Source organism: Theropithecus gelada, chromosome X, assembly GCF_003255815.1.
Source record: "Theropithecus gelada isolate Dixy chromosome X, Tgel_1.0, whole genome shotgun sequence".
Lineage (NCBI taxonomy): Eukaryota > Metazoa > Chordata > Mammalia > Primates > Cercopithecidae > Theropithecus > Theropithecus gelada.
In genome coordinates this window covers 131938984-131958240 of record NC_037689.1, presented here as the reverse complement: position 1 = coordinate 131958240, position 19257 = coordinate 131938984, and the positions used below count along the sequence as shown (strand labels likewise).

General features: G+C 37.4%; 1 protein-coding gene across 3 annotated transcripts in view; it reads right to left on the bottom strand.

Annotated features, from left to right (window-relative positions):
• PHF6 (PHD finger protein 6) overlaps positions 1-18739 on the bottom strand; it is a 56179-nt gene extending 37440 nt beyond the window's left edge. Inside the window, exons 1-3 of one of the 3 annotated variants that reach the window (XM_025373205.1) lie at positions 18555-18739; positions 14256-14439; positions 13907-14008 (exon numbers count right to left, since the gene is read on the bottom strand). In XM_025373205.1, coding sequence (XP_025228990.1) covers positions 13907-14008; positions 14256-14393 — 240 coding nt within the window. In that variant the 5' untranslated portion in view covers positions 14394-14439; positions 18555-18739. The remainder of the gene's footprint in view (positions 1-13906; positions 14009-14255; positions 14440-18554) is intronic. The other 2 variants (XM_025373207.1, XM_025373206.1) reach the window with 2 other exon arrangements.
• Between the last annotated feature and the right edge of the window lie 518 nt (positions 18740-19257).

Below are 19257 nucleotides of genomic sequence, written 5' to 3'. Positions count from 1 at the left end.
TTTGAAAACCTGGTAAAATCCATTTAAAGTGAGGGAAGGAGAGAGGATAAAAGAATTAGGTAGTGTTTTTAATACCTTGAGCTCTGAGACTATTTTATGATGTCAAGTTGATTATATTGTGAAAATATGCACGGTACTTCAGTTTAATCTATGTCACTTACCTCTTGCATTACGAATTCAGGTAAACATATAACAGATGCTTTCAATGTATTTTATTATACCTTACCTTTTGAATTTAATGGATAATTCATATTGATTAACTAGCTCATACTCTACATTTAGGAAAAAAGTTATCTTTAAAAAGTTATGTAACAATGACTTTCAGTGGTTTTGATTAACATATCATAATGTACTGTACCAAGTGAACATTTATAATGAGGCCATTTAACTGTAGATGACATGCCCAAATAGATTCATAACAAGCTAAATCTAAAAAACTGTTCATTTGTTACTTGGTTGCTGGACATCTTGTTCTAAAGTGTTCTCATCCCTCTTTTTATTAATTTGAACATGAAGAACACTTAGCATTCCTAACTTTTGGATTACTCGGCCTCTAAGCAATATTGGTGTATCAAGAGGCTAATATAAATTCCAATAAAATTTCTTACATTTCTCTAAGCAAGTCAAACACTCACACTCTCATTCAAGCTATCATTTTAAAAATATTCATATATAAGAAACAGAAACAGTCTTGCTACAGCTGTTTCCCAGAAAACATGAGGGTCAGTGCCCACTATTGATACAAGAAATACCCCTTTCTTCCTTAAATAAATACAGAAACTTCAAAGTACTACTGTAAAAAGAAATACTATGCCAAATTATCAAGAAGGCAAAGCTTTTGCATGGCTTATAAATTCTTAAGGAGGTAGAGCATTTGAACTGTTGCTTAATTACAAAGTTCTATTATATTAAAGAAATTTTAGAAGACACAAAAGAGCACAAAGAAAATTTTTAAATCACTCATACTCACCAAGCAGAGATGCCTCACAGTATTACAATGCTTACGTGAAACGTAATTCTACACATGCTATTTTGCAATCTATTTTTTTAAAGCATCAAACACTATCCCACTTCACTAAGAACTTTAGGGAAAGTAGTTTATCTTGAAACTTACATCTAAAACAGGTTTAGATGGGTACATTTTGAAAAAAAATTATTAAATTCAATTAGCAAGCAAAACTGAAAAGAGAGGTGCCATTTAAAATACTATATTGAGCTCAACATTGACAAGATACAGTTAAGATGGGCACTCTTGTATACAGCTGGAAATTGGTACATACTCTCTAGAATGCAATTTGCCTGATTTAACAAGGTTTTTTTTTTAAATTTGTATTCTCTAAGCCAGTAATTTTACTCTATAAATCTAGTCTAAAAATTAATCAGACTCAAGCAATTAATGCACAAGCACATTCACTGTAGAATTATTTAGAACAGTCTAAAATGTAAAACCACCTATCAACAACTGAAAAATGTTTAGGGTCGGGTGCAGTGGCTCATGCCTGTAATCCCAGCACTTTGGGAGGCTAAGGCAGGCACATCACCTGAAGTTGGGAGTTTGAGACCAGCCCGACCAACACGGAGAAACCCCGTCTCAACTAAAAATACAAAATTAGCCGGGTGTGGTGGTGCATGCCTGTAATCCCAGCTACTCGGGAGCCTGAGGCAGGAGAATCGGTTGAACCCAGAAGGCGAAGGTTGCGGTGAACCGAGATTGCACCACTGCACTCCAGCCTGGGCAAAAAGAGTGAAAGTCCATCTCAAAAAAAAAAGAAAAGAAAAAAAAAAGAAAGAAAGAAAAGAAAAAGAAAAAGAAAAATGTTTAAATAAATTATACAAACGAGAAAATGTTCTACAGCCATTCTTTTCAAATAAATTGGAATGGCACAGGAAGATCTATGTGTAATGTTAAGTTAAAAAAATGAGGCAGAATACAAAACTATGTGAATTATGAACCCAACTATGTTTATAACATAGATTCTTTAAAACAGGTAGAAGTAAAAACAGCAAAATGCTAAGTGGCTATCTCTGGGTGGCTGGTTTTCTTTATAATGCCCTGTATTTTGATTTTTCTACAATGGGCAAAAGTACTTTCATATGCAAAAATATTATTTAAAAAACAAATTAGGAAAACTCTAGTAAATGCTTTCAATACCCATCTCTCAGTCTGGTGAGAATAAGATGGGAACCAAAAACCCAAAATATACCAAAATAGTTTTTGGCTGGTTATAAATTTAAATCTGCCCAAAGTAACTGGTTTTAAGCTGCTATGGTGAAACAAATGCATTTTGCAAATAACCAGTTAATTATAGCAACTCAAGACAGATAATTTTTTTAAAGCTTACTTTACTTTTATAGTCAGTTTCACTCAAGAAAGAGAAGAAAGAGGAAGACATATCAATAAAAAATATTTTCAGAGTGGAAACTTCTTTACAAGGTTAGGAGTTGGAATTTTGCTAAATTAGAATTCACAAGACCTATTTTATGCAGCATTCACATATAAGCAGTCGAATTTCCGGCAAGGTGCTAACAAAATAGCAAAAATTATCCATAATATAACCAAAATACAATGTTTACATTTGCTTGCTTACCTATGAATACAAAAAGGGAAAATTATCTTAGTCTACCATGCTATATTCCAACCTCTAAAACAATCCTTTATCTCTAAACTCCTATGGGACTTAACAGATACATATATATATAAACTGTTCATTTTGGCGCTTATCATTTTACTCCATTATATGGCTAATTATCTTTATAAATACATAAATTTTATCAATCAATTCATTCTATACAGAATTTATTTTTGAAGACTAACACTGTGCCTTACAAAGTAGTGCTCAGTAAGTATGTCACTGCAAACATACTCTATTATTGACGATTTTAATCTTACGGCATATTTTTTCTCATTCATGTTTCTAATACCTGCAGATTTAACATAATTATCTTCAGCTACTTCTAAAAATATTTAAACATTCTGATCTAGGACTGGGAATGGTGAAATTGGGGAGATCAATCCAGTTGGAGGAGCACAGAATCAACAGCGGCAAGAATGTTTCAGAGAAAAGATTAGCCCCACTAGAAACAAGGTTGAGAACTAAGATGAGATAAAAAGAAAAATTAAAGGAGCTGAGAAACCAGATAGGTGGCTAGTCCAGTTTAAAAAATGTTATAGGAAATAAAAATAAAACAGAGGTGTTCCCTAGAAAAATGTGAAATAACTAGAAAATGGGGACCCCTCTACCACAAGGCACCTGGTTGGTTATACCCTAATAATGGCTCCAGTATCTCCCTTTACACAAAACATTTGCTCTCCAATTTACCACAGTCCCTACTGGGGCTTCAGCAAAATGACTGTCAACTGCCATGTACCATCATGCTTACACAGTATCCATGGTTTCCTTAAACGTGGGAAAATGAAAGTTAACCTGACAGAAACGTGTTTTTCAAGAACAATGGAAGATCTCTCCCCCAATCCCCCCAAAAAAGGCCTGCTCCGTGTATCAAACATTCTGTTGAGGGCTAATTCCTGCCCCCATCATAGGCATACATGTTAATTCTCAGCTTATCCTGCTTGTATCCTGATTTCAAGTTCTTAATTTAGATAGAGGTGAAAATTTCTTCATTAACAATGATTTTTCTTTTACTCTCCTATTCAGTTTGCTACCTAGTCGACCTAGCAAACCTTAGTAATTAATTACCAGCTTCAAATTAGGGATACTGGAAAAAGAGGCCCTGTCTTATTACAGATATTTGCACGGCATCTCTATAAGCTACACTAACTTAAGGTTAAATTGTGCAACATAAGCAGAGTCTCAAGGAGCTGACCCACTGATGAAAGAGGAACTAAGTCATGCATGAGAGGAGACACAAGGAACTAAATGGACTGAGACTTAGCTAATGTCGGGTAGGAGCCAGAGGCTGGGACATACCTGCTCCTCAGTCAACTTAACTAGGACAGGACTGAAATTCAGTTTGCAAAAAGAAGTCTTAAAGAGCACAAGGCAAAATACTGCTTTCTCCGTAACTATAGGGGAGTAAAATGAAAATGAGATTGTCAACTTCTACGATAGGCTCTTGGGGAAAAGCTGGAACCTAATGGTCAGACAGAGCCATAGGAACTGAGGGAGGAAAGGCTGCCTGCAACTTAGCTTTGTCCAGCTTCATCGCCCTATAATATGTCTGTCAGTAACTGACTACCAGTGTATAGACAGACATTCTCACAGCCAAGCAGTCAACTGTTCTCAAGAAATCTGCTCCAAGAAAACTGCTACGAATGCACAGACAAGGCAAAGGAGGGTACAAAAAGAGGTCACGTTCTTGAGCCTGTAGGCAAAGAAAAAAAAAATGCCAAAAGCTCTTGGAGTAGGGAACACTGTACCGAGGATATTTTCACAGGAGATATGAGCCAAGAACAAAGTGAGAGCAGCTTACCTTACGCAGGTGCTTGACTTTTGGTTTTGTTTTTAATAACAGATAATATTACCCCCAATAAATACTAGAAAGTGACAGTACAGTTGGGGCAAGTTTTCAGAGATGCACCCAAAAATGCTCCTTAACTCCAGCTTCATTGCTTTATTTATAGTAATACCTCACATATCCAAATAACTAGACAACAGAATGGCTCTGGCTCTGAATTATCTGGTTAACTGCTGTTTTAGTTTTTATTTGTTAAATTTATGTGTTAAAAATTCCTTAAAAAGTGCCACTTCATGGGAGGGTGGAATATGAACTTAAAACTGTTTGTATGATCCTTTAGTTACTATTTGTTAAAAACAGCATTTTGAAGGAGGTCTCATAAAAACACAAACTTAACACTACTTTTAAGGTTTAAATGGAAAGCCAGAAAACAACAGTGAAATCTGAAAGCTGTCAGTCATTGAAAAGTGACAAGTTGCTTGAAAAACAGATTAGGACCTTAAATTCCAGGTACTTCTAAAAAATAGGGCCACTGAAAAGTACTCGTTAAATTTTTACTAGATTTAACAGGCTAAATCTAAGCAGTTACTGAATAGGTTATTTCAGATGTCTTGGAAATGGGAGGGAAATGAACTAAGCCTTAACCTCATCTCCTGTCCTTGCTCAGAATAACACACTCCAACTCTACCCAACTTTCTGCATCATGACCGACAAGGAATATAAATTCTCTTATTGGAGTTTCTGAAGTTTCTTTTTGTGTATTGAAAGATTCAGACAGACATTTTCTGAGCTCAGATTTTTATGTCCAAGCTTTTCTCGGGTATGGGTTTTTCCAGCTGAGGGTACTCTAAACTGCTATGCCGCTTGCTGTATTTAGTCTGTGAAGAACACCTCGTCCACATCTATGCTCAAATAAGTACCGAGATAGCCCCCAAAACCAAGAATATGTTTTGTTTATATTATTGGTTTTGGATCTCCTCCATTAGCAAAAATAAATGAGGATTTTCTAATGAAATTACTTGACAGTATTCCCAATTGCCAAAAAGTATTAAATGGAGGCAAATAAAAAAATTGTGTATTAAAAAAAATTTATTCAGTAATAGCCAAAGACCCAATTTTCTCCACCACTACACTTCCAAGTTTCTCTTTGACCTTACATTCATTCTCCTTTATCACCTCAAAAGTAAAGCAAAGTTCATTTTAATATAAATGACTGGTAAAATATCTGCATACATTAAAATTAATCTGCATGCCATAATTGGAGCTTTTAAAAAAATTCACATTTATATGAATATATTCACAATGCATGTACACTAAGGTACACAGATGACAATGAGGCCACTGAACAAATCTTCAGGAAGAAAATTTACCTCTTTTCCTCCCTACAGAAGGCATCCTGTGGGCCTAATCCATGGGATTTACAAACTTTATTTGTAAATATTTTTATTTACATTTTTTTACAATTAAAGTAAAAATATTTTTATTTACAAAAAACTTTGTTTTTTGTAAATAAAAAGTTTAATTAAAACACAGCCACGCTCATTTCTTTGTGTATTGTCTGTGATTTCAACTGAGACTACATAGCTTGCGAAACCTTAAATATTGTCTGGTCCTTTACAGAAAGTTTGCCAACCCCTGACCCAAGGCAATGGTCCATAACCAGCATTGTTCATCAAAAATCACCTGGGAGGCCGGGCATGGTGGCTCACGCCTGTAATCCCAGCACTTTGGGAGGCCAAGGCGGGCGGATCACGAGGTCAGGAGATCGAGACCATCCTGGCCAACATGGTGAAACCCCCAACCCCATCTCTACTAAAAATACAAAAATTAGCTGGGCGTGCTGGTGCGTGCCTGTAATCCCAGTTACTCAGGAGGCTGAGGCAGGAGAATCGCTTGAACCAGGGAGATGGAGGTTGCAGTAAGCCAAGATCACACAACTGCACTCCACCCTGGCGACAGAGTGAGACTCCGTCTTAAAAAAAAAAAAAAAAAAAAATCTGGGAATCTTTTTCAAAAGATACCTGTCTGCAGCACAACCCTCACCCATGCCCCTTTTCTGATTTAGTAGAGTTGGTTAGGTACCACTGCTCTAAGGATTTAGTAGCACCAAGAGTCATCTAGAATCTTCAGCTTCTGTGATTGCAGAAAGCAAAGTGGTAGCATTCTATACAATGTGGGTATTCCATTTTGCCCCTACTGAATGCTAAGTAAATCACACAATCTACTATAAATAGCACTGGCATTTAATACTTATTTAATATCTTTTGACCACTTCCTCCTCCTTGAAACTCTTCATCTTTGACTTCCATAGCTTCCCTCTCCTGGAGGAACACATTTCAACTCTCATTTTCTATGGAGTCTTCTGACTTCTCATAATTAATTGTGATCCTCTTTCCCAGCTCTCCTGTGTCATTCTTTACATACTTCTAAGGCTAAACCATATTTATTCATGTTTACATTCAAAGTACCTAGCATTGTGCTGGTAGAAAGTGGGCACTCAAGTATTTGATAAACAGGTAAATTCTAAACTCCATATTGTATGGGAACTTGACTAATACCCAAGGAAACAATAAACACAAAACTATACTGAGGGAGCGAAGGCTGAAGAAACATGAAAACTCTCATGTTTGAGGCACACACAGCTCTCTATACTCTCTGGAAAAAAATAACCAACCTGATTTTTCCCTCTAAATTACTCTCCTCCCTTTTCAAACCGCTCAAGTTGCAAACAACACTAAAACACTAATTAACCAAAACAGAGGAATTTTGTGCTACACCATGACTTCCCTAGTCAATTTATACCTAGCCTGTTATTAAGGCTTCACACTATTATCCAGCTGAAGCCCTTTCTATCTTCAAAGTCCACCAACAATGAGTGCCCACTCATTTATTAGAACACTATTGAGCACAAAGAAGACATCAAGCACCATATGAAGAGTTTTCTATGCATTATCCCCATGTCATGCTAGGCTGGGCAAAGAGAATACAGTCTTACTCTCACAGAGTCAACAATACAGTGGAGAAGAAAGGCTTGCACATGTGTATCAAATACAATGCATACTGTGTTATGCTATATGACAGAAACAAAGTGTGAAGCTTAAGCTGGATCTCAAAAAGAGATAGAACTTTTAAGAGGCAGCTAGGAGGAAAAAAGAGCCGCAAGCAGAGGTGAAAATCAGTATGTGCACCGCAATGGGGTCAGAGACAGGATGCCTGGAAAACCCAGAGGAGAGAGAATGAGATAAGGATGGAAAAAGTGGGTTAAGACAAGACTTCTGAATGGCAGGCTGAGGCCTCTGGACATTGTATTGTATGCAGTAAGAAATCATGAAAGGTTTCCAGTTAGGGAGTGGCATTAGCTTTTAAAAGCAGAGATCAGGTAACTATCAGTAGTATGCTGGAAGGGTGGGAGGAGCAAGACTGGACATAGGGTAGCATTAAGAAAGAAAAGGCAGACATCCCACAAATAGGACTGACATGACTGATATGGAAGAAGGAAGAGTTGATGGTAAAGGATTCAGAAAGAGAATCAGGTTTGGGGAGGGGCGGGTGATGAACTGGTTTAGACAGGTTGAGTTTAACATACCTGCAGAACATCTATGTAGAGTAGACAAATATGCTGCCATCATTATACTTCATTCTTCACAGTGACTATTGTGTATCACCTGTCTCCTGAAAAATCCTGCTTTTACCCTTCCCCATCCCTTCCTATCTGAGTTGAAATTCCTCTCTAATGCTGGAAGACCCTGCAATCATCCCACCTTACTCAACTGGGATGGGTCTCAAAGACCTATTCTGGTATGGCTAACCTATTAATATTTCCTAGACTCATTCCATTTTTTAAATCTTACCAGCTCTAGGAAGCAGTCTGAACTATCTCAACAGGTAAGACTCCTCCCAGACAGAAGACACCCTGTTCTTTAAAATGCTAAGTACTACACTGGTACTGAATAAATAACAAAGTGAAGACTATGTGGAAATCGTCTTTTTATTTTCAGAGGCTACAAATATATGTGGAGGGTAATATCACAATATTCTTACATAGGATGTGTATAGGGTTTTTGTCCTAAAAATTAACAAGATATTACTACTTAATAGAACATATTAATAGGAGTCTGATTATGTCCTAAATTCAGTACTATTTCCATCTTTATTAGAAAACTGCTAAGCTGTAATCATTGTTTCTTTAAATGCGATTTTGGAGTGTAGCTTAAAAGACAGTCTAGCGTAACCTGGTGATTAGGAGTTCTGGCTTGGGAGTCAACTGACCCTGGATTCAAATCCCAGCTCTGCCACTTACTAGCTACAGTCAGGTTACTTAACTCATCTGAGCCTCAATTTCCTCACATGTAAGATGAGAATACTTCCCTATCTCACAACATGATTATAAGCATTAAAAAGGATCATATAATTTAAAAACTTAGCACAGTCCCTAGCACACGTTAAGTGTCTAACAAATGTTAGCTATTTCTACTACTAGAAAAAGCAGGAAAACTGTTCAGAGGATTTCATAAGACATGAGTAAAATTTAGTTTGAAAACAGGGAACGTTTAGGAGTGACCTGAGGACAGTCATCAAGTATATAAAGGATTTTTTAATAAGAAAAAAAAAACCCCAAATATTTATTTAATGGAAGGAGACAGATCTAAAATGGCTTTAAATTAAGAGAAATACTTAATTTATACAGAAGGATGAATTTCTCAACTCTGAGGAGTGTTATATATTACTGGTCTTGTTTCAGGTTACTTGGGTAGAATCACAATTTTTTGATATATTTAAGAACAGGGCAAATTTTTCTTTTTTTTTTTTTTTTAAAGAGAGGACCTCACTCTATCACCTAGGCTAGATGGATATAGTGGCACAATCATAGCTCACCACAGCCTTGAACTCCTGAGCTTATGCAATCCTCCCACCTCAGCCTCTTAGAGTAGCTAGGTCTACAGGAACACACCACATTTCAATATTTTTATATTTTTTTGTAGAGATAGGGGTCTCGCTTTGTTGTCCAGGCTGGTCTTCAACTCCTGGCCTCAAGCAATCCTCCCAGTCGGCCTCCCAAAGCACTGGGATTACAAGTGTCAGCCAATCCTCAGGCCAAAGATCTTATCTTGAGTGGCTTGTAGGAAATCTTGCATAGGGGTAAGAAAGGTGAACTAAATGGCCTTCTGAACTCTTTTCTCTTCTTGTAATCTGTGATCTAATCTGACACCGGTACCAATTAGAATAACAGCTATCTGCAGAGGCAGGCGGATCACCTGAGGTCAGGAATTTGAGATCGGCCTGCCCAACATGGTGAAACCCTATCTCTTCTAAAAATACAAAAAATTAGCTGGACATGGTGGTAGGTGCCTATAATCGCAGCCACTTGGGAAGCTGAGGCAGGGGAATTGCTTGAACCTGGGAGGTGGAGTTGCAGTTAGCTGAGATCACGTCACTGCACTCCAGCCTGGGCAACAAGAGCGAAACTCCATCAAAAAAAAAAAAAAAAAAGCTATCCAATGTAGATACCCTTAGTAATCTCACCAGCTAGCTTCATCCAGAAACAGTAAATTCTTCAAATATCCTTCTCTCAAGTATCTCCTTATACAAATTCAAAAAAGCAGTGATAACTCATAATTTTACTTGGAAATTTGCATTTCTTGGCTAGATGACTGGAGAGTAAGAATAGATGGTACAGATGTGGTATCTCCATATGGCTTCAGTAGAAACTGGGAATCATACTGGAAAAATATATATCTGTCTAAACTGAAAAAACAGGGCATCAAATCATAAAAGCCTTAGTATTCTGGCAAATTTTTCCTGGTCCATCTTGGTGCTATATAATGAAAGATGGTGTCAAGGAGATGAAAATGTTCATGCAGAATGGCTTTCCGCCTTCGATCCTTGTGGCTGACATGAACTTTGGAAAATTGCTTGTGGCAGCAAGAACATAAAAACCATACACACGCACCTCCTGCTCTACTGAGCCCTCTCATCCTCAACTCTGACCCACCTGGCTGTTGATACATACACTTTAACCTCAAGCCCTAGCCTCCTTATCTCTGTTCTTTTCTTTGGGGCAAGCAAGCAACTTTGGAGTCAACACCAGGTACAGACTGAAATTTGTCTTGAAAGCACAGAGGGGTCAGTACTCCAGTTTTCGATGATTTTCAATGAGTGTTCATGACTTACTTTTCACCTAGAAATCCAGATGAACAGGAGCCAGAGCAAACAGGCTCACAGGCTCACAGGATAAAATGCCTTCAAAAGTCAATTAGAGGCCGGGCATGGTGGCGCATGCCTGTAATCCCAGCACTTTGGGAGATCGAGGTGGGTGGATCACCTGAGGTCAGGAGTTCGCGACCAGCCTGACTAACATGGTGAAATCCTGTCTCTACTAAATACATAAAAATTAGCTGGGCATGGTGGTGCATGCCTGTAATCCAAGCTACTTGGGAGGCTGAGACAGGAGAATTGCTTATACGTAGGAGGTGGAGGTTGCAGTGAGCCAAGATCGCGCCATTGCACTCCAGCCTGGGCAACAAGAGCAAAACTCCGTCTCAAAAAAAAAAAGGTCAATCAGGGAAGCTGATTACCTAGTTTATACTAGTTTATATGTAGTTTATCTAGTTACATAAAGCTTTTCACTCTTTTTTTTCCCCCTCCTATTTGATTGATAGCCCTTTTATTGCTTAGACAAATTGACACAGGGAATAGTAGAGAATAAAACCTAAATCTAGAATTTTGGTTACCTGATAGCACATCACATAAAAATGATATAATGAAAGCAGCAAAACTGAAGGCTAAAAGGAGTTTCAAAAATTATTTCAAACCTAAACGTATAAATGTTACACTCCTATCCCCTATATAAGTTGTTTAAACTGTGACATTCTAAGGGAAGGAAACGGAGCAAAAGTTCTTCCCTTCTGCCAGTATTCCTCAGTGCTCATGCCTGTAGTCCCAGCACTTTGGAAGGCCGAGGCGGAGAGATGGTCTGAAGTCAGTTCAAGACCAGCATGGGCAATGTGGCGACACCCTGTCTCTATTAAAAATAAAAAACATTTTAAAAATTAGCCAGGCATGGTGACACACACCTGTAGTCCCAGCTACTCGGGAGGCTGAGGCAGGAGAATTGCTTGAACACAGTGGAGGTTGCAGTGAGCCAAGATCACACCACTGCACTCCAGCCTGGGCAACAGAGCAAGACTCCATCTCAAAAACAAACAAGCAAACAAACAAAAACAATAACTATAAGTGGTGGCTACTATTTATCAAGTCCTAATCATGTGCCCAGCACCACCTTAAATCCTATATACTTCCTCTTTTAATTCTGGCAATAATTCTGGGAGGCAAGTACTGTCATTATCTATCCCCTTTTGCAGGTGAGGAAAACATGGCCTGGAGAAGTAAATAACTTACTCAGGATCACTTAGCTAGTAAAGGACAGAGCTGGGATTCAAACTCAAATCTGTTACTAAAGCGTGTGTTCTCAATTCCCAGTATTGTTCCATTCCCTAGATCAAGGAACAAGTTTCATTATTTATAACACACTACACTTGGGGAAAAAATTATCTCCCTACACTATAACACTAAAAATTAATCAAAACAATTTATAATAGTAAAACTCATACAAAGTTCTGATGCTTCAACAAATAGGTCCAAATATATTAAATCTCCATTGAACTTAGCAATATTGACAGATGTGTGCTGTTGCTTCACATAACATGTAACACTAGGCATTGCATTTGTTAATAATGTTTCAACATTAGGGACCAAAACTGCTTTTGTTCTGACTATAGGAGCTGTGTCAAGTGACAAAATGCTAACGAGTCAAGATACAGAAATATTTTCCAGGGATATTCATAATGTCAAGCAATAAATAAAGGGGTAATAAGGTTTACAGCACAATCACTTTCAAGTAAGTATCATTCTTTTTTATATCTGCATTTGTTTTAAGGACTAGGAAATAAAAACATAGTGCTATAGTTCTCAGAAATCAGCAGAGTAACATGAAGAAACCTAAAACCATCAAATAAAATTCACATTTAAAAAACAGGGCTTTCTAGGCTGGGCACGGAGGCTCACGCCTGTAATCCCAGAACTTTGGGAGGCCGAAGTGGGCAAATCACCTAAGGTCTACAGTTCAAGACCAGCCTGACCAACATGGTGAAACACCGTCTCTACTAAAAATACAAAATTCGCCAGACATGGTGGCGCATGCCTGTAATCCCAGCTGCTTGGGAGGCTGAGGCAGGAGAATCACTTGAACCAAGGAGGCAGAGGTTGCCATGAGCCAAGACTGCGCCACTGCATTCCAGCCTAGGCAACAAGAGTGAAACTGTCTCAAAAAAAAAAGATAGAAAAAAGAAAAACAAAACAAAACAGAGCTTTCTATTACTATCTACGGTTTTTAGGATGGGGAAGATAAACATTTTCATAATTAAGGTCTCACTACAACAAAATTGGTCTGACCTCTGAATTCTCATTTGTACTAATACTGATACTAGGATTTGAGACTATCCTAAAGCAAATCTCAAATGTCATCTTTGAACCCATATTTCTTCATATTGCTTTTTATGTAAAACTATTAATAGAAGACTACTTTTCAAAACATATCATTCCTGATCATCAAAATGATAGCCCCCCCTTCCCATTACCATTTCATCCAAAAACTACCATCTCAGAGTCTTTGTGAAATAAGAGGTTATGTAGTAACTACAAACACAGTTATATGTTTGGCAAAACCTATCTTTTAAAAAATGAAACTGGAGAGCAAAGCTATTAAAGGTACATTTATGGATGTAATTTTAATAAAGGGTTCAAATGAGAAAAATAAAAATAAATCTTCCCATTAATTGTTTCAAAGTAAACCATAATGTGTCATAAGTACCAACTGAGATGACACTACTATTCCAATAGAGCAATGTAATATCTTACTAATATGGTTATTGGTAGTGAAGACAATTACAGGAACATTACTCTAACACAGCTTCAGAAAAGCTCCTGTGAAATTCACTGAAAGTTATCCAAAGTCATAAATGTTGTGTTATACAGCTGAACTACAATAAAATACTTCATTCGGCAAGAGCTAACACTTTCCTGTTGAGAGGATACTGTCATCTTCATTTGTAATGACCATAATAACTTTATGATGGAGATGAAAACATATCAGAATTATGAAAAATAAACTTGCATGAAGACTTTAACACAATATATACTCGAATTAACCAAACTGCTTGTTTTCTAAGTAAACAGCCTCCAAAAAGATTTTAATTCTCTTTGAAAAGCAAAAAAAAATTGAATAGTATAAATATTGACTCATTCCTTTTTGTTGAGTGGTAAATAAGATAAACCCGGCCTTGGATTTTGCTGGCTCAGGAAAAAAAAAAAAAAAAAGCCTGCAATTTAAAATTATACTTAGTTAATAATGCAATACACTCTAAAATAAGCAATTTCCTCTTTAATGAGTTTAAATAATTTTTATTCTCAAGAGGCAGAAATAACAACTTACCAGCTTCGTGCCTCTTTTAATTTCCTTTTGGACATCTTCAATAGAAAATCCACCAAGACTTTCATTATCAGAGTGTGATGATACCAAAGCAGATGAAAAGAGCTATAAATTACATTAAAAAAAAATCAAGGTTCATATATAAATTAATTACAGTAAAACAGTAAATAAGATGTTAAATTTAAATGGTAATTTTCTAGTAAAAATGGCATAGCATCAGTGATAAACCATTTCTTAAAATTTAACTGAGTTTTCTTTGGTTTTTGGTTTTTTTTAGTATTCAGGAACATTCATGTGTTATTAAGATTCTCATGAATTGGTTCAAGGTCTCTGTTACTGCCGGTATACTTACCATGCACTTATGGTGCGCTGCCACCTTCTGGTTTTCAGATATTAGTAACTGTCCACATTCCTTGTCTCTATTTGACTTACAAAAGCCACATTTGCGCTGTCTTGTAGGCCCTTTTTTCTGTTCAACTGAGCTTGACATGATTTTTAAATTGCCTTTAGAATGCCACTTTAAGCCTCAAGAAATGCTACAGAGAATAAGAAGGGCGACAATGTTAATTTTATTTTAAAATCAGTTTATACATATTCATTAAAGCTGTTCAAAATTTGACCTAGGTTTTAATATACACATTTTAAAATATTTATTTAGTACAGACAAATTAAGCCCCTTGAAGCCCCAAGAAATGCTACAGAGAATAAGAAAGGTAACAAAGTTCATTTCGTTTTAAAATCAGTTTATACATATTCAAGTAAGTTGTTTAATGTTTGACCTAGGTTTTAATACATACATTTTTAAATGGTTATTTAGTATACATAAATTAACATTAAAATCTAAGATGCCTCCATAATCAATACAGACAGACAGATACACAGACAGATAGCTAAATGAAGTTTAGAGTAACTGAGAAAAATCAAACCGCTCCCAAATTGGAGGATATGTGAAATAACTGACACTATTTCTGTGCGGATAAAAATGTACAATGTATAATATTATCACCTGCTGGCATAATTAATGTAAAATATTTTTCGTGTGTAGCTAGGTGCCCTTTCAAGGAGATAAAGAATTATACCTCTTAAGAACAGGGCAAAAGCTACTAAGGAAACTTCAGAATACTCCGTGGGAACAGAATTCTACAACTGAACAATTTCTCAAAGTTCACATATTGATAAAACAATAAAAGTAAAATGAATTTACCTAACTACGACTTTGGTGCACTTTAAAAATTATTTCTGAGTTAAAAAAAAATCAGGTATATGTCTTTAATAAATTAATTTTTGCTATTCTATTCCATTTTCAAGTAAATAAAAAGTTAAGCTTCTAACAGTCTATTTAAAAATGCAAACTTTAAGACCCAATTATTTATAAAACAACCATATTATATGATTCTAAGATTTACTCCAAGCCTGCTTATCAATTAAAGTCACAAACTGATAGTGGTTTTCTAAATGTAGTAACTTCCATACTTAAATTAGTAATATTGTGTAAAGGAAGAAATTTTTTTCTGCATGAGCCTTAAATTTGGTCACATTATAATTATAGGTAGTACAGGGTAGTCAAAAAAAAGGGAAGGAAAGCTGTAACATGAAAGGTTTCAGATTTAGATCATCAATCTTAATATGGATTCCTCAGAAGAAATTTAAAACCAGTTACTTGATTTGTATAGTTTTCCCAAATCAACAGGACTAAGCAGTTCAAGATCCAGGTTGCCACAACACACATCACAATCAAGAAAAATCTCAAACTTTTGTCTTAAAATTAATTTGCTAAATTCTTTCCATTTGTCTATATATTTGAACAGTTTCATAACACTACGTTAAAAAAAAATTTTCTAACACTACATTGCAGCTTTCCGAGAAGCATTAGTTCACCAACAAGAACAGTAGCAGTTGTATGCTAGGAAGGTAATATCTACAAACTATTCAGTGCTTTTCAATATAAAATTCAGATAATCAAAATCTAACCTGAAGCTACAAAGAAAACATGTCTTCTCATCCATTTATGTCTAGAATTTTCTTTTAAACACAACTTCAAAGGCCCTGACAGTCTCTGCTTTGATAGGTTTAACAAACTCTTAATGCTATCTATAATTTTAAATATCTCAGTCTTCCAAATGGCAACGGATACTTTACCATAGTACTGTATTCATAGCACTGGCTATAAACCGTGAAACTGATTGAAAACAGGCAGCAAATACTTTTAGGATTAAAGGAAAAAAAAAAAGGACATAACAGAGAAACAAAAGAAACAAAAGGGAAGTGTGTTTGCATTTGCTCAGGCAAGTATGTGTTCGGTTGCTTTATCAAGAATATAGCTGCCTAAATTTTTAGAATCAACTATGCAAAATACCAAAATCCATAAACAGCATCAGAATTTGCTATTATATTTGAGTTCTAAATTAGTTTCTTTACTACTATGCAATGAATAGTAGGCACTCTGAAATCACCATAATAATGTATTCAGCATTACTCCCGGTCATCCTGGCCAGCTGAAAGGATGGCACAGTATAAATCAAATCCCGTACAGACATCTTTAATGTGTAATTTCCAAACAATCCTAGCACTGGCTATAAAACTGGCTTAAGATAAAGAAAATTTCTAGAATGGAAAAAATCACTTCGTATTCTTAAAATTAATTCCGAAATGGCATCCCCAAAATTCTATCTATATTGAATTCTGCCTCTTCCAATTTATAAACAGGCTAATTTCTCATTCTAATTTTGAGAACCTGCTTTTCTAGATATCAAAGACCCCAAAATCTAAAAGAGAAAAAAGGTACACTTTATTTTGCATTCAAAAATATTCTAGTGTATTTTTCTCTGTAATCAGTTTAAATTTAATTTGTAAAGTAACAAGAGCCACAAAAAAAGTGCACCAAACCAATTAAAAACTTTCCCCAATGTGCAATTACTAAATGGATTTTTCCACTAAAATTCAAATAATACATCTGTGCATATCTTGGTAATTTTTTTAGTCTCCTTGTAAAACATGAAGTGGAGAACATCATGGAAACAATGACTCCTAGCAAAAAATGTCTTTATCATAAAAGTACAGATTTTTATCTAATGTTGTCACATTTGTGGTCTCTACTTAAGTAGAATAAGGGCATTCCAAGGACCAATACTAAGGGGTTCATAATGATCCACAGCTATATGGCATTTTAATTTTAGTCTAAAAGGTTTTTCAGGCCATGCAGAGATCAAAGTTTGATGCTTTCACGCAACAATGAAGCCTTTTCTTTAAAAGAAACATCGCATTATGGAAAACACTACAAAGCAGAAATAGAGAGGCAACAATAACAGCGTGTAATACATAATTTAAATGCCTGGAAAAAAAAAAATAAAAGCTAGATTAGTTAAGCTTAAGCAATCAATGCATTTCTGATTTTCCAAGATGCTGTGAAGCACCAAGGTAGAAACAACCTGAAACATCAGAGAGAGCATTCAAGAACCAACTCCAGAGCTCATTCAATGCCTGGTATCTGAAAAAGCATTTTCACAGAAAAACAAACAAAACAACAAAAACTGCAGTTCCGGAAGATTAAAACATTCCACGCGACAGCAAGTTGAAATATACAAATCAAAATAGATAACAAACGTGATTCCCCAAAGAAGCAGTATTTCTAACAGGAAAGTTACAGTGGACAGAAATAAACGAATAAGATATACCGGAAGGGCACCTGAATTTGGTTGCACGATATTATTACATGCTTCGCACTGCTTTTTGCGGTTATTCAAAAGGAAACTAAAGGAATTTTCCAGTTGTTTCAAACCCAAGGGTAGAGAAATAATTTGAACAGTATAAATAAGACCTGACATTACGTAGTAAGGCGATGAAAATAAAAGGTTTTCTAAAAACAAAAGATTTTCTAACTTCCACGCAGAATATCAAAATGAACAGAAATTGGAAAAGAATATCGTGGTGTTCATCCATATAATGAAAGACAGTACACATAAAGTACCGGATCCTCTCCGTTATTTATTCCCCCAATACACACTAGACTCCAAGATCTCCCTCTAATCAAGCGCTAAAGTCACAAAACTATCTTCCTCTAAAACACTTCAGCAGGTTCCTTTCCGTCGTAAAGTCAGGGTCCCCTAAACGTCCTTTTCCGATCCTCCCGAATCCAGGAAAATATCATCCTACCACTTTCTTTATGCCCCCTCCCCCAAGAGTTAGCCCTCTCACAGTCTTCGTTGTAAGCTTCCCCTTATACCCCAGTTTCACCCCTAATTCCCCCCACCCCGGAGTTTTTCCTCATTCCGTAAGGCTAGCTCTTTTGCCATCCTAACAATCTTCCTCTTACTCTTCCCAAACTGGGAGTCTCCCTCCTTCCCAAATATGTTCTAAGCAACGGCAAAAACTAAAAATTCCCAGTTTTTTCCCTCCTCAAATGTTGCGCCCCCTCCCCCGAAGTCTAGGCGTAAGCCTAACCTCTCCTTCTGCACCTCCAAGGCACTTTCTCAGCAGCCTCTCCGCCAAGCGTCTACAATGAGCGGCGCTTCTGGGGTCCCTGACAATAAAGCGAGACCACCAAGAGTCCCCTTTAACAACGGGCAGGGGCGGCGGCCTGGCCACCGCCATCCTCCTTGTCTTCTCCCGCCGGGCAGAGAATGGGGGGCCCCAGGGTTCCGTGGGGACTCACCGGCAGGGCCCAGAGGCGGACGGCAGGAGAGAAGCGCCAATGAGGGTAAAGAGAAAGAAGTCGGTCTCGGTTCTCCGGCAGTGCCTGAGAGCGGGGCTCTGTCGCCGGAGGTTGTTTCCTTTCATTCGAGGAGAGACGGGCTCGCGGAGCGCCCTTACGTCGCCCCCCTCGCACGCACACGACCCACAGAGCGTTGATACGTCCCGAGCGCGCCGCGGGCCCTGATTGGCCGCAGAGAGGGGGCCGCTGAAGCCGCAGAGACACAGCGCATGTGCAGAAACCACCCCCTGTACGGCTCGAGGCGGCAGGCCCCGCCTCCTGTTCGCGCGCGGACCTTCTATTCTCCGCTCCGCCGCTCCGCCAAGTGTTTGGGGGCAGGATCCGAGGAGATAAAGAGATTCAAAGATATCGCTGTGGGTTGGGCGGAGAAGGGGCAGGGTTGGGACTGGAAACCGTTGGACAGGGGCCCTGGGTAACCAGTTCACAACAGTGATTCACGTAGACAGGCCTTATCCCTTGCACTTGTTCACCGAGGCCTTTTCACATCCATTATTTCATTGTACTCTCATGGCATCTCTTTCAGGTCCTCCGTTCATTTTATTGCCAGGAAAGACTGAGAAGCTCGTAGTCGAGTCAGCCTGCCTGCATTTCAATCCTTGGGCGAATCGTTTTAACCTTTATACCTTTTTTTTTTTTGGTCTTT